The sequence below is a fragment of the Crinia signifera genome, chromosome 4 (assembly GCF_055691185.1).
Source record: "Crinia signifera chromosome 4, ASM5569118v1, whole genome shotgun sequence".
Lineage (NCBI taxonomy): Eukaryota > Metazoa > Chordata > Amphibia > Anura > Myobatrachidae > Crinia > Crinia signifera.
Genome location: NC_139220.1, coordinates 42,460,295 through 42,481,967, shown reverse-complemented (window position 1 = coordinate 42,481,967; position 21,673 = coordinate 42,460,295). Strand labels below are relative to the sequence as shown.

Here is a 21,673-nt window from a genome sequence, read left to right as displayed (position 1 = left end):
TGGCCTATTTAGTTACAGAGACCGCACATGGAGGTGAAACATCAGGTACATTTATTTATTTGTTTCTTCTTATCTGCCTACATGTTATATTTATTTTACACACATATATATATAGAGAGAGAGAGAGAGTATTTCTATCTGCTATATCTATCTATGATCCTGTATCTAGATAGATACAGCATATAGACATATACAGCATATGTATATATATTAGGGTTACCCACTCATCCCTTTAATCCGGGACACATATTAATTACACATGTTCTGTAGCAGTTTAAAACCAGGAGAAATGAAGTCTTGAGGTGTGGCAGTTTAAAAACAGGTGAAAGCCAGCCACAGAAACTGTGTAATATGTGTCCCGGATTAAAGGGATGAGTTGGTAACCCTAATAAATAAATATATATATATATATATATATATATATATACACACACACATGTATACATATATATGCTCTATCTATCTAATGTTGAATCTATCTATATATCTATCTTGTCTATCATGCTGTATATATCTATCTCTCTATCTATGCATATGCTGTATCTATCTATACAATGAAATCCAGATAACTCTCTCTTTCTATCTATCTGTATCTACAGTATATATATATATATATATATATATATATATATATATATATATATATATATATATATATATATATATATTAGGTGTGAGATACCGCACTCAATAAACTCCTGGTTCAACTCGGCGGTGCTCCACTTTTAGAGGCAACTAAGTCCCAAATATAACAATATTTTGTAGAAGCAGGCACTAACCATAGGCAATTTTTCAGGGTCGAAGCAAAATTTTTATTCAGTCATAGCTGGAGTCGACGTTTCGATCCTCAACAGGGACCTTTGTCAAGACAATAAGTATCCAAAGGACACTTTTATATATATATACACACAAATATATATATATATATAACGTGGCACCATTCTTTCTCCTACATCACTTGGTATCATAAGTGACATCATAATGGATTGATGTCATAATAGACACCAAACAGTGACATCATAATGGGGTGATGTCATAATAGACACCAAACAGAGAATGCTTCATTTCTGTACACTGAGGCAAGAGAGGATGGAGCGCATTACTTTCCTCCTATTTGTGGCCTATTTAGTTACAGAGACCGCACATGGACGAGAAACATCAGGTACATTTACATCTATTTCTTCTTATCTGCCTACATGTTATATATATTTCACACACACACACACACACACACACACACACACACACACACACACACACACACACACACACACACACACACACACAGAGAGATAGAGTGAGAGAGAGAGAGTATATATATAATCCTGTGTAGATAGATAGATAGATAGATAGATAAATAGATAGATAGATGTAGATACAACTCAATTAGATAGATAAAGATAGATACAACATAAGATAGATACAGCATACATACATACATACATATATATATATATATATATATATATATATATATATATATATATATAACTAATGTTGTATCTATCTTTATTTGTCTATCTATTAGTCTATCATGCTGTATTTATGTAACTCTCTATCTCTCTATATATATATCTATCTGTACATATATATACTGTAAATATCTATCAAGACACACAAATATATATATACTGTATATATCTATCGATACACACACACACATCTTTCATTATATTAAAAAAAGGACTTTTGACTACTAAGTAACTGGTGAGTGCTCATTGCTGCAAGATAGTAATGTTGCTAAATCATTGGATATATATAGGGTTGGAGACACTGGTAGAAATAAATGGACACCACAGCACTAGATAAATCCCGTTTCGCAGCCGGTGTGGCTTCTTTATCGAGGTCTTCTGCACCTTGATAAAGAAGCCACACCGGCTTTGAAACGTTGGGATTTATCCAGTGCCCTGGTGTCCATTTATTTTATGAGTGCCGCCGCCTCCAACCATATATATACATCAGCCTTGGTTCACTACAGACTGATCTACAGGGGGCACCGACTCATTATCAGTACAAGTCATATAACACACCTGCACGGAGTGCCGTTTTACCAGTTATATATATATCTATATACTGTTTTCAGTGTGATCCTTCCGTATTGTTATTCCGAGTGACATCCTCTAATTGGATTTATATATCTAAATATATATATATATATATATATATATATATATATATAGTAGAACTTGAGAACCGCACTCAATTTGCTTTCAAGTCAACACAGTGGTCCTCCACTCTAGAGGAGTACAAATCCCAAATATAGATAAGAAGGTTGAAGCAGGCACTCACCACAGGCAATAAAGCCAAAGTTGAAAGATTTATTCAGATCATTTTTGCAGTCGACGTTTCGATCCTCGACAGGGATCTTTGTCAAGACATATGCACATCAATCACCAAGGACTGGAAGCACCAGGCAGTGTTACTGGGCTACCGGGCTACTGTATATACATACCTTCCAACATGACCCTCTCCAGGAGGGACTCAATGCTCTGTTTCTGGACTTCCCTCTTTGTTTATGATTGCCATTACCTGCGTAGAAGCACCATTTTTTTTAGCAATTAACCTGTGTGAAACAGGTGATGGCAATCATAGATTAAGGGAGAAGTCCAGAAACAGAGCATTGTGTCCCTCCTGGAATGGGACATGTTGGGATGTATATATATCTATACGTCTTGAAACGTTGTCACGCTTATCCTTAAATGATTATGTAAAAAAACTTTTTTCACAATATAATAGCTATTTGAATTGAAGCCCGACGAGTGCCACCTCTCATTTCTACAAAGTACCCTGCAAGGTATTGTTAGGACGCCAAGGTACCAGGGGTGCATTGTAGGACATAGGGGACAGGGCGCATTGTATGACATATAAGGTGGATCTTGGAGAGTACAGGATGCATTGTTGGACTCAGGGGGGGTGATTCCAGCACCTCTGGTGCAATGGCATATGCACAATGATTAATAGCAAAGCTGGAACTGGTAACACATAGCCCCTTAGTGTAGTATGTATAGCCTACTGTAACTGCATGTATCATAATGTAAGCACAACTAGAATACTCATGAATTGTCCTTGTTGTTTTCTCATGTCCCCCCAGCTCCCATGTATGCCGAGGGCATTGATAAAAGCCCTGCAGTAGATGGTAAGTACAGCTATAATACCCATGTAATTGTAATTACAGTACCAGTGTATGTACAGTTCTGTATAACAATTGTTGGTGTTTTCTTGTTTTGCTCCAGATTCATCCGCGGACGGCACAGTGGAGGACTATCTCCCATCACAACAGAGTAAGTTATTCAAATAATCCCTCTTCTTACTGAGTATAACACATCATACAGTACAATGGTGGTTATGCCCATTTCTATAATAAGAATATGATAGCGCTACAGACTGCAGAGCTGTAATATAAACATCCTAGCATCTGATGTGTGTGACCTCTAGCATGTATATACATCACATTTCAAAACTTACAAACTAAACCTGAAATAAAGACTCGGAGACTTAGGTTTGGCTGAAATTGTTAGCTGATTTATTTTAGCACTTTTAAGCTAGATTAATTTATTAATAATTAATTAATTAATGGTGGCCCAGAAAGAACGGCTAATTAACTAAGCTCCACCCACACAATCTGCATACGTAATCAAGCCTACCCTAACAAGCGGTATCCGCTCGACCTACTGCATTGACTACCCACCCATCTGATGGGTTCGCTGCCCCCCGAGCGGGAGATCGAGCGAAGGCCTAAGCCAATGAGAGGCGAGCACACCGAAAAGCAAACATATACGTAGCATCATCATTTGAATAAGAACTAATTCTATTTCACCTGCCGTTCTTTCCCGCCTATCAGCCAACGCGATTAACACCCACCCAACCATAATAACACAAGGGAGGGAGGGCGGGAAAACTTTCAGGAAAGACAGAAATACTCCTCCCTTTCCTGCCCTGATATCCCAGCTAACACTGCTCTTCCCTAAGTCCTTATTGGACCACCGAGTCACATGCTTCCCTAGGTCACACAACAGTCTTGGATGTTTAACCCACTCCATGCCTATTGCAGACATTACGTTATTCGTGCAGGCGATAAATATTGGGAATGATTGAAAGTAATGGCCTGTAGCAGATTGCTCGATGCAGCCCTCCAGCTGTAATGGAACTATACATCCCAGCATGCCCAGCCATAATTGTGCTATTAGTGGTATGATGAAGCACTGACAGCACATGCTGGGATGTGTAGTTCCACAATAGTTGGAGAGTCACATGTTGAACACCCCTGGCCTGAATGAAAGTCCAGAGAGCGGCTCCTCAGCGGATTACCTCAGCCCATGTTACAGAGGTGACAGGAAATGGAGCCGCTTCTGTGTTACACCCATGGCTGTACAGTTCTTATGTTGCAGATATGGAATAACAAAATTACTTTAATGTATTTCTTCTTATGTATTTCAGAGCGTCCCGGTGATACAAGGTCATCAGCGATATTAGTGATGGACATCGCGCCAGGTAAATAATCAAATGGTTAATAAGAAAATAAGAGAACCTGATGGATTGTGTTCTGTTGTGTGTTGCACATATCAGTCATATAACATATGTGGCAGGTCTGTGCGCTATGCAGAATGAATGTACGTACACAGTGGCTGATATCATTTACATTATCGCTCATTTTGACCCTTTTGAGCAATATTCCTCATTATATCACCCAGTGGGTACAGGCCATAAGGGCTACTACTGAAGTATTAAATGTGGCATCTTTTGGTGTTTAACGATAAATACAGTTCCGCAGTTACACATCATACAGATGGAGCCGGGCTCCCTCTTGCTGGCAAATCGCCAGACTGTCTCCGCTGACGATCCGCCAGCAGCCCGGTGCTCCATCTGACTGAGACGCGCGTGCGTTTCACGCGCAAGCGCGTCTCAGTTTCCAGGCGGCGGGGTGATGGGAACCCTGTCCGTCTGGGCTTCAGGGAGACGGACAGGGTTAGGGGGGGTGCGGGGAGGCGGTGGGGACCCCGGGTGACCGCCGACAAGCTGGCGGGGACCCGGGGGAAGCGCCGTTCGGAAGGGGACGCGCGCGCATCTCGTGCGCGCGCGTCCCCTTTTGCAGATACAGATGGAGGCTGGCGGGGGATGGCGGCTGGCGATTCTGCCGCCATCCCCTGCAAAGACAAGCCCGGCTCCATCTGTAGTTTGTTAATAAATTATATTATAATTATATGATGTGAAATATAATGTAATTTTGAATATGTCAACCAGGAATTGTATCATAAATGTCAATGTGCGTAATACTAAGAAAAAAAAAAGATTAAAAAAATGATTTAATTTTAAAAAAAGCCCCATTGCAGTGAGAAAGGTTTAATGGCAGTGGTTCCCAAACTGTGTATTTAAAGAATTTCAGCCTTTATTTAAAGTACCATTTTTATGAATAACGAGAGTCATCTTTTTGTACCATTTCAGTAATAAAAGGCCTGGAAAAAAGACTCATCCATCTCGAGGAAGAACTGAAAAAGCAGGAAAAATTAAACTTATATACACTCTTAAGTTTAATTATCATCATCATCCTGTTCTTCGTAGCAGGCCTGCTGTTCTTCCTCTGCTACCGGGCATGCATAAGGTAGGGATTGTGTTATTTCTATTATTGTCCATTTATAAATGTTCAACCTGAAAATTCATTTATCTCTCTATTTATTAACAGATCAGAGGACAGAGATATAGACATCGAAGGTGAGAAAACCTACAGTTATCTATATGTGCCGTACAATTGCATAAAATGCAGACATCCAGAAATATAATGTTATTTATTTATCTTTCTATCTAGATCCTTCTTGTGGCGCAGATTCAACTGCCAACTAAGAGGATGCAGGCCGTGTGTGCGCTGTCTGGTTCTAGTTGTGAGGAACTGCTGTAAGAATGTGTTCTTGTATGAGCTATTAGCTGTAGCATATGCAAGAACCCATACTCACAGCAGTTCCTTACAGTACATCTAGACCAATAGTGCTTCACCTGAGGTTCTAGTTGTGAGGTATTACTGTAAGAAATTGCTCCTGTATTTGCTATTAGCTGTAGCTATTGCAAGAACCCTTTCCTACAGCAATTCCTTACACGTAGAGCCATAGCACTTAATATACAGAGTATTCTCCGGCGCACACTTCTACCAACGGCGTATTATCAACATCAAAAGCATCAAGTAACATCCGCTCTTATAACATCAATTAAGATCTGCAGTTGAATAAAAAAAATAAAAATGAATGATTGTGTTATTTGTTGATCTAGTACTCGGTATTATAGAATAAAATAAATGTACACAGTGGTGCCTGGATAATGGCCCACAATGGTTCAGAAGGGCTCTAACACCTTATGAGCAATTCTTGGGATCCTATTCTACAACTACTAGAGATTCTCACCATGGGACTGATTCACACCCAGTTGTAGTGTGGTGAGAATTCACTACACTACAACTGCCGATGCTAGGCTCTGGGGGGAGGAGGGGCTCAGCAAAGGGCAAGGCGGAGTCACACCCCGCAATGTGCCCGCTAAAGTGCAAGGACTTCACTACACAGGGAAGTGCTTGGACAGCCCAGCTGTGGAGCCAGATGCAGGTCAGCGATGTTTGGGGCTGTAACGCTAGCAGTGTCAGATTAAGGTCTAAATGGGCCTGGAGCTGAAAATTATCAAGGGCCTATTATGCGCAATAATAGGGTTTGTGGGCAGCACATAATAATGTAGGGGGCGTGACCAGTGTTCTGGTTGGGTGGTCTGCTCATGGGTGTGTCTCTATTTGTGTAAATACTTTCAACTAATTTTATATATATATATATATATATATATATATATATATATATATATATATATATAGTTTGCAGAGTCTGGCACTCTCACGGTCTTGTCAGCAATGAAAACGCAACACAGCAGTGGTGGGTCAACGTTTCGGAAGTCGATTTACTTCCTTTTTCAAGACAACGTGCAATACAAAATACAAACATGCATGTCTTACCTATATGTATACCTGGAGGGGTTGGTCTCATCACGTGCGGCGCTGGTCCGCCCTCGACCACACTACCGGTCCGACATCTCCCAGGGGCGTGTGGCTATGACGTCAGTCCCAGCTGGGAGGTTCTCAGGGCATCAGAGAGTGGGAGTGGCTGGGCAGCGTCACTGTTACCTGAGCAACCAAACAAAACAAAAGCAGTGCGTGAGGACAATATGGAATATACGTGACTAGTGTGTAAAAAATGCTAAAGAAAACTGAAAATAACATGTACATGCTGGCATGGGGTACAAAAAGAAAGTATGCATAGTATCAGATAAGCTAAAAACGGCATAAACAAAATGGTCGACAATACTACGTCGACATGCGATCTCCTGCTGAGGAGCAGGGGCGGATCCAGGATAAAATGACAGGGGGGGCACCATGGCATTTAAAGTACGCAGGCCCACCATGGTGACAAAAGTGAAGGATGTAGTTGTGCGCGTGCCAAAGGCGCGCTCCAGAAAAGGGTGTGTGGCCACTCAACAGGGTGCGTGGCAACACCATATACAACTTCTACACATTATGCAACAAAATACTAGATTCCATTATACTTGCCCCTTACACATGATGCCAAATGGAATGAGCCAAAATTCAAATAATGCCACATGGATTGTGTCAAAATTCACATAATGCCACATGGATTGAGCCAAAATTTACATAATAACACACGGATTGAGCCAAATGCATAAAATGCCATACGGATTGAGCCAAAATTCACATAATGCCACATAGATTGAGCCAAAATTCACATAATGCCACATGGATTGTGTCAAAATTCACATAATGCCACACGGATTGAGCCAAATGCATAAAATGCCATACGGATTGAGCCAAAATTCACATAATGCCACATAGATTGAGCCAAAATTCACATAATGCCACACGGATTGAGCCAAAATTCACATAATGCCACACGGATTGGGAAAAAATTCACATATTGCCACACTGATTGAGCCAAAATTCCCATAGTGCCACATGGATTGAGCCAAAATTCACATAATGCCACACGGATTGAGACAAAATTCACATAATGCCACATGGATTGAGCCAGAATTCACATAATGCCACACAGATTAAGCCAAAATTCACAATACACTCTACCGTGCCCGGTAGAGAAAACCACCCCTCCCCCCTTTAACCAGTTATCTCATTTAACCGGCTATATCTTCCGAACCAACTGACCCATTTACATGAGGCAAGTATTATATTGAAGAACTTTTGAGTGGGCTTTGAATGATTTTGGTCCAGTGAAACTGGAACGTTTGGTTCCAGAGTAATCTGCCCTCAAAGAACATGAACAACCATGAAATTACATTTCAAAAATAAAAAAATCGGTTTACACGCAATATCTCTGGAACTGATTGACCGATTTAGACCAGCCTGGTATTATATTGAAGGCCCAGCGATTTGGAATTGAATGAAATCAACCGCAAGCTTCTGTGATGCCAGGGCGGGAACTGGCAGCCGTCAGAACTGGGTGGGGGTCGGAATTGACGGGTCCCATATTATCCTATGGGGAAAAAACGTTACAGGTTTGCCAGGCGATATCTCCGGTTCCCGGGGGGCTAGAGACACGGGGCTGGGCTCGTTGGAAAGCCCTGGTCCTCAGCTCCAAAATAAATGACAGGGGGGGCACGTGCCCGGGTGCCCCCCCCCTGAATCCGCCACTGCTGAGGAGCAATTTTACAAGACAGTCCCAGAGACAGAGGGGGGGCATGCCCCCAGCGAAAATGGCGGGGGCGCCCCAAACCAAGCTACGCCACTGGCCATGCCCCCTTTTCCAGAGGCCACTTCCCTTCTTCCCAAGCCCCCCACCCAAAAGTTGCAAGGTGTAGTACGATAATGTTGCTGCATTTCCTCCAACATGACCCATTCCTTTAGGTACAAAATGCTCTGTTCCTGGACTTCCCTGCCAGTGGCAGTTGCAGAGTTGGGGCTGCACCACAGTCCAATATTCAAATAGGGAAACTGCCCCTAATACCACTCCAAACATCACTGTCCTGGACTCACTGGCAGTTGATGTGACCCCCCCTCTTTGAATTTTGAACAGTACTGTAGTCCAACCTCTGTAACTACCACTGGCAGGGAAGTCCAGGAACAGAGCATTTTGTACCTAATGGAATGGGTTATGTTGGAGGGTATGTTCCTGCAGATGTAATATTGGACTCAGGGGATGTATGAAAATATACCAATGTTACAGTCACCAGGGATTTGCATGGAGACTCCCACTAGAGCTGCCAAAGCTGTCCGAACCTGCGTGCACGTCTGCAGAAACACAGAACCAGGAAGCATCCACTCATCCAGTTAACTCTAACTCAGAATGGTGACTAAGATGTCTGAGACATGATTCCTGCATACAGGACGCACATCCCTACAATGGTCCTGACACAACCACATCTTTCCAGCTACTCTCTGTAACCTCTCACAAAGCTGCCGCTCCCTGTCAAACACTTACAAATAAATGCTGCGAGCGGATTCTCCAATCAGTCTCTGTGCATGTGCATTCTGGCAGTGGTGTGTAATTGTGAGAACATCAGCATAGGTTACAACTCTGAAATGTACCCAATGAGTACGGGCCTTCTTTTGCAAGAAAGTAATGTAACAAGCTTCTTATCCTGATGTGCTCATTCATTAGTTTATTCCTCAACTGCACGGCCCCATGGTATACAAATGTAACAACTGTAAACTCCCCCAGTTTCTCTATGAAATGCTTTATGGTGAGTCTATGGGGGATATTCAATCCTGGGTCACGCCTGTCGATCTGTCCCGACAGCCGTGGCCCTGGCCCATTTTCGCTTTGCTCGACAGCATATCGCCACGCGGGATTCAATGTCCCGCTCGGCGATTTGCGAAAAGGGGGCGTGTCTGCGAAAACGACCATAGATTGTTAAGATTCGGCCCTGATCGCTACAATTCAAGGCCGTAATCGACAAAACGGGCCCGACAGCTTTCAAAGTCAGGCCCGCTCTGTCGATCAGCCTCTTCAAAGCTGTTGGGAAAGACAGCATTGAATAGGGGCCCACCGCTATTTCCCCCGTCGGAAATTGTGGCGGGGATTGAATACCCCCCTATGTATCACAAATAGTAATTCATTTACAAATTGTTAAATTAGGCAGGCATCCCCCCCCCATCGTTTTATGGGTATGCCCACAGAATGATGGCCAATGCATCCTCGAGTAATGTATATGCTTCCTAGTAAGCATGTCTGAATCATGCCCTTAGTTTGCAGGTTGCACAGGAGACACATGCGCTGTTCCATCTAATGTTTTCCTGAGGTTCCGTCACATGGACTGTTATACATCTGTCACATAATATATTTTTTCAGCTGAAATTGCTATTTCTCCAGCGCTCACTATCACACAGTGATTACTATTCTTCTGAGCCTCTCTCATTCATGATACATTCCTTCTGTGAAACAGTTTGCACTTCTCATACCACATCTGGAGGATTTAGGGAGACTAATGTATTTATTTCACTTTCATTACCCCAGCAGCTTTCCGAGATGAAATATTACAGCACAGGAAATGGGTTTTGTGTATTTTTTTATATAGCCTATTAATATGACTTATTTAGCTTTATCAGTCGTCTGTGGTTCCCATGACGACCAGCATTATGTTTTTTTGTTTGTTTTTTTACGGTGGACTTAATAACATAATCAGAACATATTGTCAACATCGTTTTATTTGTTTTGCCGTTTAAAATAACAACAACAACAGAAAACATTAGTACTTCGGATTCTGAAAGTTTGAAATTAGTCATGCATCCCTAAGTGTGTAAGGTTTAATGGAAGCCAATTGCCATTACTTTAGTGGAATTATACGTAGCCTAGCCCTTTGGCGGGGAATGTTCTAAAAGCACTATAGGCTTATTTAAAAATAAATAAAAAAAATCGAATTGAATTTGTAGCTTAACACCTGGAGCCATCCATAACTGATGTCAATCTGACGCCGACCGAACAAACCCTTTATAGCTACATTTAGTGATTTTGTAAAACTATTTTCGTGTAAGACAGTTAAGGGCAGAAGAGGAAACTTCTTTGTGTGAGGCGTTTTGCATCATTTAATTTATACGTTTGACAAATTTTTATTGCTTCGTGTTTAGAAGGTGTGAAAAACAATACAAGGATTTTCTTCTTAATGCTGTACGTTGTCTGCTGAAGGCTTGTGAGGAATAATGCATCGGTAGTAAATAAAATAAATGCAGGAAAGTGATTACGGTAGAGGGAACATTGAATTCTTTCAGTAAAGGAATTATCTTAGAGGATATAGGGGGTGATTCAGTGCTTCAAATTCGCACCCAGCCTCAATGGTTGGAGTTTGCGCCGGGCTGTTCGCAGTGGGGACGGAGGGCCTGAGGGCAGACAGGGGGTGGTGATGGCGTTGGATCTTGCGAATGCCCAGTGTTTTATAGGTGTCCCCATGAAAATGCTGGTCGTTCCCAAAGTAGTAGAAGTAGTTTGTTTATTTATAAGGCGCCACAAAGTGTCTGCATCGCCGTACATAGCAAACAAAAAACAAATTACAAGGTAACGTACAGGGTGTGTTGATAAAATACAGTATAAATAGAGGTATAGCTGGAAGAATTAAAATCAGCATCAGTTCTGAAGTAGGTGTCCAATATGTCGAGGAGATAAAGTAGAGGAAGGGAAGAACAGGGCAGGAGCACAGGTGAGGTAAAGAGGTAGGGTGAGTACGTGAGGAAGGAGGGCCCTACTCATAAGAGTTAACAGACAAAAAGGAGGTGGGTGGACAAATGAAAACAATAGGATAAGTAGAAACAATGGGGTAGGGTAGGCAGGATAGGAGGAGCGAAAGAGGTTAGGAGGAGGAGGGATAGGATCGGAAGAAGTGAGTTTTGATGGAGCGCTTGAAGGAGGTAAGGGAATCCAATAGCCTGATGGGTGGCGGGAGGTTGTTCCAGTGCAGGGAGGCAGCACGAGAGAAGTCTTGGACACGGGAGTGGGAGGAGGTGATTAGGTGACAGGTCAGGCGGCGGTCGGTGGCAGAGCGAAGAGGACGGGAGGGAGTGTGGACAGAGATCAGTGAAGAGAGGTAAGGAGCGGTGAAGGAGGAGAGAGCCTTGTAGTTGGGTGTGCGGCCGGGCCAATGCCTGCCTGTGATATGCAGCTGACATCACAGGTTGTCAGTAGCCCGCCACATCTTCGTCGTAACGCTCGTCAATAAAAGTCAGCTTTTTGACTGACTTTTATTTGCGAAGGCAGGAGAAATCATTTGATGGTCAGAGAATCGAATAATTTCTCCTGTTAGTGGCTGCATGTGAGGGGATGTGTTCTTGTACACTTCCCCTTACATGGAACCGAGGGGATTCGGTGGCAGGGTGGGGGGTATTTGGCCGGGCGGTGTCTCAGGCACTCGGTAAGCTGTAATGTTTGCAGCTTACTGAGCCAATCTGAATCAGGGCCATGGTGCCAATACCATTTTTTTAGGTGGCTACTTTAGAATTAAGAGCAGAGTCAATGGAATTTTAGCATTGTCAGTTACACGGTGTGGGCTGTACTCGTCCTACGTCCATTATAAATAAGTCAGTGGTCGGCAGGCATTCGCCCGTGCAGATGCATTGCGGGCTCGCTCAGTAGTACAAGAGGTTTTTCCAAATTCAGGAGTCACCCCAATCCCCACCAGTGTGCATTTGTGTTGGCATCTTTGGAGTTGGTGGAGATATGCCAACATGTATCCATTCCAAATGTGCCACGAGCCAGAGTGAGGGTGGATATCAGTTGGGGTGTTATTGCAATAGAGAGATCACCTCTACATGCCTATTAAGATTATGAAATTCTAAATCAGGACACAGCCCCAGGGGCACACCTAGGGCATCCAAAGTGGTACGCTGCCCCTAATGCACTAAGCTTCAAAAGTGATAAAGTGGAGACTTATAAACAGAGAGACAATCAGCTCCTACCTGCTATGTTTGAAATATGTCAGGCAGGACCTGATTGGTTGGATGTTTATCACTCCATTTTATCAGTTTTGAAGCTTGGTGCATCCCATAATCAGTCAGCAACTTATCAGGGCCGGCTCTACCAATAGGCAGCTGCCTGGATTGCTGGGATCTGGGGGCACCACAAGTCTACTTATCATAAAATTAACAATGTCTATGAGGAAGACATCCATGTTGTACTTCTAAGACATCATCTCCACACTTTCACTTGAAAGTGGATATTGGTGGCAGTGTGGGGTTGGGGGGTAGGGCAGTAGGCCGTACACCAGCCCCGCACCTTATTGTTTTGCATCTATTGTTAACCTACCACTCAAGTTAAATGCTTGTGTATTGTATGTCTCTTGTCCATAAGTATACATGGTCCTTATATCAAATGCGATTTCACATGTGTTGGAACCAGCTCTGATAGAACCATGCACCAGATACCTAATACTGTAAGGGCCTTCATGACCTTAAATGTACTTTAAGAAAAACAAGCAGTGAGGTTACAGGCCAAGATATAGACTAGGAACAGATTACAACTTGTACACACGCATGGTCTTCAAGACATCAGTAATGTTCTACATAAAATGCATTTTATTCTTGTACCTTCATGTTCCCATAAGGAATTTGTGTGATGCCAGGCCATGGACTGTATATAGAGATTTAATAGGAGAGAACTGGATATGTGAGCTCTACTCCCACTAGTGAACTGAGATTGACCAAACATGGATTAACATGTCAAGTATGGCCGACAACTTCTCAGTGTCATGTGATCTGAGCACTGAGGAACTATGGCAATGATCTATTACAAGGATATCTGACTGTCAGTAAATAATCATCCATAAATATGGCTGGAAAGGAAAGGATGATGAGACTACATAATCTATTCCAAATCTAGGGGTAAATTGACTTTAGGTGGGAGTTCTACTGGAGATGGAAATAGATATAGCAGATAGTTCTGCTATTTGAGATGAAGCGCTGCTCAATCACACTGTAAACAGAAATGCCTTTGGGAATTATACCCTTTTGATAAAAACATATAATTAACATTAAAAACATGCATGTCATACACTATACAATTTTATAAATAAAACTTTTCATGAGGCAACATGCAATTGCTCATTGCAAGGCAATACAAGAAAAAAAAACTGCTAAGGCAGAAGTTCCTTTTTTTGCAACTGTGTTTTATGTAGAATTGATTATTTAGTGATTATGGTAATTGCTGACACCGAAGGAAGTAAAACCAAAAAGGAATCGAAAAACGAACATGAATAAATATTGATTTGCAAATAAATAAAGATATTTTATTTATATGTGTTATTGTTATATTATGTTTAGTCTGTCTCCGCTAAAGTTTTATATATACTGTGAAAATTCTATGAGTGAATCAATTGTCTATGCAAATACTAGCTAAGGATCTTGGGTATAAATATGAGCACCCGGCTGACGTTAAGACATCTTGATAAAGCTGGCAATCTGACCAGCGAAACGCATTGGTATTTTCTGGACTGTGCCACCACTTGGACTGTGCAACTTCTTGGACCTTATTGGACATTCTCCACAACATTGGATTGCGCTCTGCCACTTGCCCCATTGCTCTACCTGCTTATTCATCTGACCACCTGGTCCCATTTACCAGATGCTTTGAGACCCCACCAATCGGGAGACGTTAGTTGTGCCAATTGTGATGTTTAAGTATGGTCCTAACATCCAACTCAGGACTAGGGATGGCCATTGTTGCCATTGCCATCAATGGTTCCATCGATATTGCTAAACTATGCAATGGTTGACCATCGATATTTTTACATATCGATGGTCATCCATTGTGTTTGATTGATTGGCCTGCAGGCCAATCAAAACATATGGGCTGGGCTTCATGGGTGTCGGGGCGGAGCTATGCTCTGTGTCCCGGCACTTTGAAAAAATAGCAAAACATCGTTTTGCTGTTCAATCGATGAAGGTAAACCATCTGGTTCTCCCCCATTGATGGCAAAAGTATTCGACATCGGCCATGAACCATCAATGATTTCGAATCACTGATGGTCCATGGCCATCCCTACTCAGGACTGGTCCCTCCAGCGACACCCCGGAAATGGAGTCCACTGGGACTGCATTCGTTTGGGACTGTTATTCTGGATCAGTGCAGGTTATTAATGCCATTGTGTCCAAATATTTGATTGCACATGCTTATATCTTCTATCTTCATTTTATATATTTTTTTAATTAATTTTTTTAATCGTTTATTAATAGTTTTATTAATTGATCCACTCAACCATATTATTCATTGAGAGCGCTGCTTTCATATTTTGTTTTTCTCTTTTTCCATCGAGGGACTGACCATCCCTCACAAAAGTAGCAGCTTTAAGTAAGCACTTCCTGAATAAGCGCTCCATATTAACCTTGGTTCATTTTTTAGTTACCGAAGTTCCTTTTTTTGCAAATACAGTTATATAACTTTGCTCAGTTGGTGATTATATGTAATTACCCATTGTAAAACAATGTGTCTCTATCCTTATCAGTACATTGTTGATATCTACAATAGATGTGATTTTATGCTCGTAGTGTCCTATCTGCATGCAGTGTATTACCATCTGGGCTGTTAATTCGCAGTAGCACAGTAGACCAGGGGCCTGCTTGGGTCTTTCCTCCTTGTTATTTGCCCTTGTAAATTGCACACTTGTTTAGGCCTTCCTCATGGTGGAAATAGGTAAATTAGGGTCTCCCCAGCTCATAGCACGTGTCTCTGCCTTAGTATACTGTCAGTGGCTCCCTCTGATGGGTAATTATATATGGATTACATATATGGATCTAAAGCAGATATCTCCAAGATCTGGTGCAAACGTTTTTTTTTTAACTCTTTTTATTATTTTCAATTACAAAAACAAGATAAAACAACAACAACATATACTACACTTATATAATGTATGTTTGAAGATATCATATTGGCAATCAATCTGATATACAAATTGCATAATACCACCATTGTCCATTGCATGTATCTAGACAAACACACATACAACAATAATACATTTGTTCAGTGTTGCCTATTAAATAGGTTTACTAAAATATTTAGATTAATAATACAGTTTAGTAATAAACTTGGTGCAAACTTTTAATACAAATTTTAATCCAAGTATTACAGTAAACCTCCAAAAACATACAGTACATTTTCTGTGGTTTTACAGAATTTTGCTGTTTGATAGATTCCGACCCTAGCCTATGTCAGTAATGTAAATTGAAAAGTATCCTTATGGCCACAGACTTGTACAGTAGATTGTCATACAGACACTCAGGGTGACATTTAATAGGATGCGATATTTAGTCATTTTTAAATTCGCCTGTTATCACACTTTTTAAATTCGCATTTTTAGCCGCAAATTCGCATATTTCACGAGGTGCGTAATCCGGGTAAAAAAGTGCGATCTGGTGCGATAATGTGCGATTTTTAGTCATTAAAATGTGCGATTTTTAGTCATGAAAATGTGCGAATTGGAGGAAATGTGCGAATTTGTGTTAAAAAAAATGGCGTGAGGTCCCCCCTCCTGAGCATAACCAGCCATGGGCTTATTGAGCCGGACCTGGTTCCAAAAATACGGGGAACAAAAAATCTGGGTGTCACCCATATTTTGAAACCAGGTCCTGCTCAATGAATCTGGGGCTGGTTATGATCAGGAGGGGGGACCTCACCCCATAAAAAAAAAACAGGCCATGCAAATTTGCCTGTCAGAACCTGGTCTGCATGTGTGGCGAATTTTAGTAACATTTTCCCGTTTTCGCATCTCATTAAATATGCAATTTGTATACTTTATAATGGGAAAACATCTGGATGCGAGTTCCGACGCGACAAAAAAAAAATCGCACTTTCAGAATGTGCGATTTTGTGGCAAAATCTGCAGTTTTTGCTGTTTTTCGCATCTCATTAAATATGCGAATTGTGGAAAAAGTGTGATTTCGGCCGTTTTTGCCGAAAAAAATTGCAAAAATCACATTTTCGCATCTCATTAAATGTCACCCTCAGTTGGTGTTTTCATTTAACTCACTCCCATATTGGTCAAAATTGTTTCCAAGTTGACTTTCAAAATGACCTTTTACCGGTGGGGCAAAGATTGATCCAGCAGCAAAAGTGTTACAGAGAGTCACTCTATAACCACTGATAAATGGGAGCTTGCTCTTACACACCTGCTTGAGTGTGATCTACAGGCCTGATATTTTTAGATTGGAGCACATCAATTGTGGCTTGCAAAACTTTTTAATTAAACAGTGTTGACAATATTGGATGCTGTGAAGTGGTAAATGAAACCAGCAGAGTGAACGTATTTAATAAAATCTCTGAGGAGGAGATCTAAAGTTATACTTAACTCATTCCTTTTTTTTTCAGGCCATAGATAGAGTTTTATTTCTTTACAATAGCCAAATAGATATCTTATTCATTTGAGTATTATGTGAAGTGAAAAAGGTGGCAACAAATGTACAAAATATACTCTTCACGTTTCTTTTGTCAGCTACTTTTTAAAGAAAATGTATAAATCCATGATTTAAATTAAGTATTTCATTCTTGTGACTTTTAATATTTCCATTTGCACAGGGCCTGATTAAAGGTTCCAGGTGCCATAGGCTAATACACATGTAGCTCCCATTGCAATGCTGCTAAACACACGTGTATGGGCACTCAGGGACTCGCCAGTCATACTGCCCATGTGCATGTAACAAAGGTTATACAGCTGGTATGTAGGATCTAATGCTTGTGGTGTGTGAAGGTGACTTTAGACTGCCCATCTGACGCTGTAGAACAGTGTACATAATGTAATGGTTCCATCAGTAAGTTACATTGGCACAGCCATCTGGCAGTCACCTTAAGAAGTTTAGCCCCCAGTACATCGGGGTGGGTGATAACTAACAAGCATGGAATAAATTAAGGCTTCATTTTATTCCTCAGCTGTCACCTGCAACCCCCCCCCCCCCAGTCCTGATGCTCTAGGCTAAAGCCTAATCAGACTATTTAATCAGGCATAGCATGAGTATCCCATATATACCCATTATTGGATGTTTGGTGCAGCCATTCACATACAAGGTCATACTCAGATGGAGAAACTGTATAGGTTGATGCCAGAGGAGATGACAGAAAGTATGTACTGCGTATCTTAGGGTGACCTTGAAAAAGCTGCTTGCACAGCGAAACGTGTCTGTGATTAGGTGCCATTTGTTTGAGTCACCCTCAATCCCTGCCTCAGCTGACGACCCAGGAGTCCCACTTCATCTATTTTTGAGACTGTGCAATTGGGAACTTATCCTCACCAATTAGCCATCCAGTGAGACCGGCATATTCTGCTTGCTGCCACCATACAGCTCCTGCCATCTTACTAGAGGAACGCCACCTTGCCTCCCACTGGAGGAATCCACAAATTTGTTGGTACCAACAGACTCTTGCACATAACCTTCTTCAAAATTGGACTCCCAATTAATTTTGGACAAGTCAGGATCAGAAGCCACTGGTGACTATAAACACATATAAGCACCGCTGTTACTTTTAATTTATTCTTTTTTATTCTGTATTTATTTACTACTTATTAATATGCAATAACTTAGCATGCTTCACATGTCATTTTTTATATACATGTTTATTAAATATGCATCCATTTTAAATACAATGTGCACAGTTTTCATTGTTTAAGTACAGCACATTTTTCCTTGTATTGCTTAAAAAGAGCTTGACATTCCTTTCAATTTACCTAGCGCCTTTCTGATATCTTGATATCTAACCCTTGCTAGTATCTTAGGGTGACCCAGACTCATTAGAAACATCAACTCTGTCCTCCGACATTGATGAAAAGTAACAGATGTGCATATTGAGTCTGAAGAAATCCCAAATTCACATCGTATTCCATTCTATCCACCTGCACTACTCCCTTATATTCATGGACCTTCTTGACTTACCCATGACCTTTCTGCCTATTATGGAGAACATTTGAGAAACCTAGGGTGAAATTTAATAGGATGAGAGATTCAGAAAGTGAGAGATTTGGTAAGTACTCTTCAGGTTTTTTTTTAAAAGGGGCATTTACCCTGCAAATCCAGTTTGATTTCAAAGTGTAAATGATTGCCGTTTAAAAAAAACTGTAGAGTTCTTACCAAATCTCGTACTTTCACCACTAGGGTCATATCAATACTTTGTTCTAGAGCAGCACTCTGACGAATAGAGAATGTTGTGTAACTTATGATCTGCAAAATCTTTCTTTTATGATGTGACAAGTTATTTTGAAAAGACTGATTCCCCTTACCCTCCCTTTCTCCCATGTTCTCCTCTCCACATTATATTTTACCTGATAACTCAATAGTTCTGTTCCAAGAATTTGAAAACCTTAATACTGGACATACCTTGTCCAGTATCACCAGGAGCTGGCTGGTAACTTTTAGTCTGGGGGACAAACAAAAGTATGTGTCCACTGGCTTTTCTGCCAAATAATCGCATAGCAGATATCTCACAGGAGTGGTTGATTTACTGTCGGTGTGGTTTAAAGAGCCATAGAAAATGCAGTGCTCAAATGGGGCTTGATTTGTGTTTGTAAGTTAAACACTGCAGGTGGGGCAGATGTAACAAGTTCAGAAAGATTTACATTTTGGAGAGGTGCATTAAAACTAAAATCTAAACTGCAGTATAAAAATAAAGCTGTCCAACGTGTGGGCTACATGCAAAAGCAGCCAGTATTTACCCTGCACAGAAAAAAATAATACATTTGCACCTAGCAGCCTATTAAATTCTGTCTATTATTTATCCTAGAAAATGATAGAATCTGATCCCCTCTTTACCTTTTTAAAAGGTTTAGTAAAATTACCACAGTTACTTGTTTTTTTTGCTTTACTTCCGAACAGGGAAGTGAGTGGTACAATATATATCGTAGACAGTGGAAACTAATTAAATCGATGTATTTAACAGTATAGATCATGCGAGTCTACAATCTACTCAATATTCCATCTGTTTAAATACCCTTAGAGCATCTGGCCAATTAGTTTGTTTCCAAGGATTCTACTTGCTAAGATCCACATATAAGGGAACGCAAAGGGTTAATACCCATATGAGCCAGTGAAGGCGGTTGTCTGCCTCATACTACCATATGCTGTAAGTACCTACTTGGGAGACTCTTTCATTACTGTCGTTGAATTCTGATACTTTCATCGTCCCCCATGGAGCTAATGCACATTTGATACCTACTGTTTCATGTCAATATTTTGCTATCGCGCTAAAAGAAAAAACAGAACAAGATATAAGCAAAAATATCTGTAGTTTACATTTATTCAAAGCTCTGTAATGAAATATTCAGGAGGTGCTGAGATCGAGATAAGATTCTGAAATAAGCTGAAAAAAAATTGTGATTCATCAAAGCACGGCAAATGTTTTAAATCAACTTTTATATGTTTATATTTTAATATTTTCACCAGAGAGATATATATGGAAAACTTGTAAAACATAGAAATGAATAATGAATAATAAATGATTTGCAATGCCTGAACATATAGCGGCCTATTCATTAATGCCATCCAACGGCCTAAAGTAAACTCTGTGTCTAACTCGTCATAAGTAGCTTCGGCAGAAACATATCCACTGCAGCAGTTCAGTGTGGCACTGGAGTCAGATAGTGGTTCCAAAAAGCAGCTGTTTCACAACCCGTAACAGCCACACTTTCATCATTTATAAGTAGCAGTGCGCGTTTGTGCTGGCATATGTGTTAACTTAAATCACGGATATGCAAATGAAGGTCCTCTGGGGGATGTAGAGGGCTCGGAATATGATCCCTTTCCCCTACAAATATTCTTCCTTTTTGAAGATGCTTAGCCAGTCAAGGTCATCCGAAGATGACACAGTGCTCACTGTTACCAAGCACATCTAGGCCGTAATGGGGAATGGGTTGTTACATACAGTAATTAGTTAGGAGTAAATATAGCCAGAAGGTGCAAATATGTACGTTGGCAGGGTATGCAGTCAGGATGGCACAGTCAGTATAACAACGCCAGAATCCCAACAATGGAATCCAACTGCTAGCATCTTGATTGTAAGTAAGCAGGGCAGGTTAGTGTTAAGCCAGGGGGTGGTGGGTTTAGGCACTATTGGGGGACATAGATTTAAGCCAAGGGTGGTGGGAGAGGTTAGGGTGAGGCTATTGTCAGGAAGGTTTAGGGTTAGGCACTTAGAAGGGGAAGTTGGGGTTAGGCTGCGTGGTGGGAGAATTAGGTTTAGGTTGCAGGGTAGGGATGTTACAGTTAGGCACTAATGGGGAGGGTTAGGGTTAGGCTGCGTGATGGGAGAATTAGGTTTAGGTTGCAGGGTAGGGATGTTACAGTTAGGCACTAATGGGGAGGGTTAGGGTTAGGCTGCGTGGCGGGGTTGGGTTTAGGTTGGAGGGTAGGAATGTTACAGTTAGGCACTAATGGGGAGGGTTAGGGTGAGGCTGGGTGGGGGTGGGGTAGGAATGGGCTGCAGGAAAGGAGGGATAGAGAGGCAAGGAGAAAGTAAGTATACTTACTAGACCACTGTAGATTCCCTCCTTTGAGATGCTGGCATAAGTATTCTCATTCGCTGATCTTCCATATGCATTCCCTTGGCAACACTGTGTTGTACAGCTGTTCAGTGTTTGCATGCTACATGAGAAGTAAGGCAATATTTTCACTGCATGCAAAGAAAATTGCATTTGCATCCATTGCATTGCAGCGTGTTTGTCTAGC

At 41.3% G+C, this 21,673-nt stretch overlaps 1 protein-coding gene across 1 annotated transcript; it reads left to right on the top strand.

Annotated features, from left to right (window-relative positions):
- Nucleotides 1-2,950: 2,950 nt before the first annotated feature.
- Nucleotides 2,951-6,087, top strand: LOC146072934 (uncharacterized). Its single transcript, XM_083180105.1, has 7 exons — nt 2,951-2,975; nt 3,092-3,136; nt 3,234-3,281; nt 4,438-4,491; nt 5,443-5,599; nt 5,681-5,709; nt 5,804-6,087. Exons 1-7 carry the CDS (start codon nt 2,951-2,953, stop codon nt 5,836-5,838), a joined length of 393 nt encoding a protein of 130 aa, XP_083036231.1. The 3' UTR covers nt 5,839-6,087.
- Nucleotides 6,088-21,673: the final 15,586 nt, after the last annotated feature.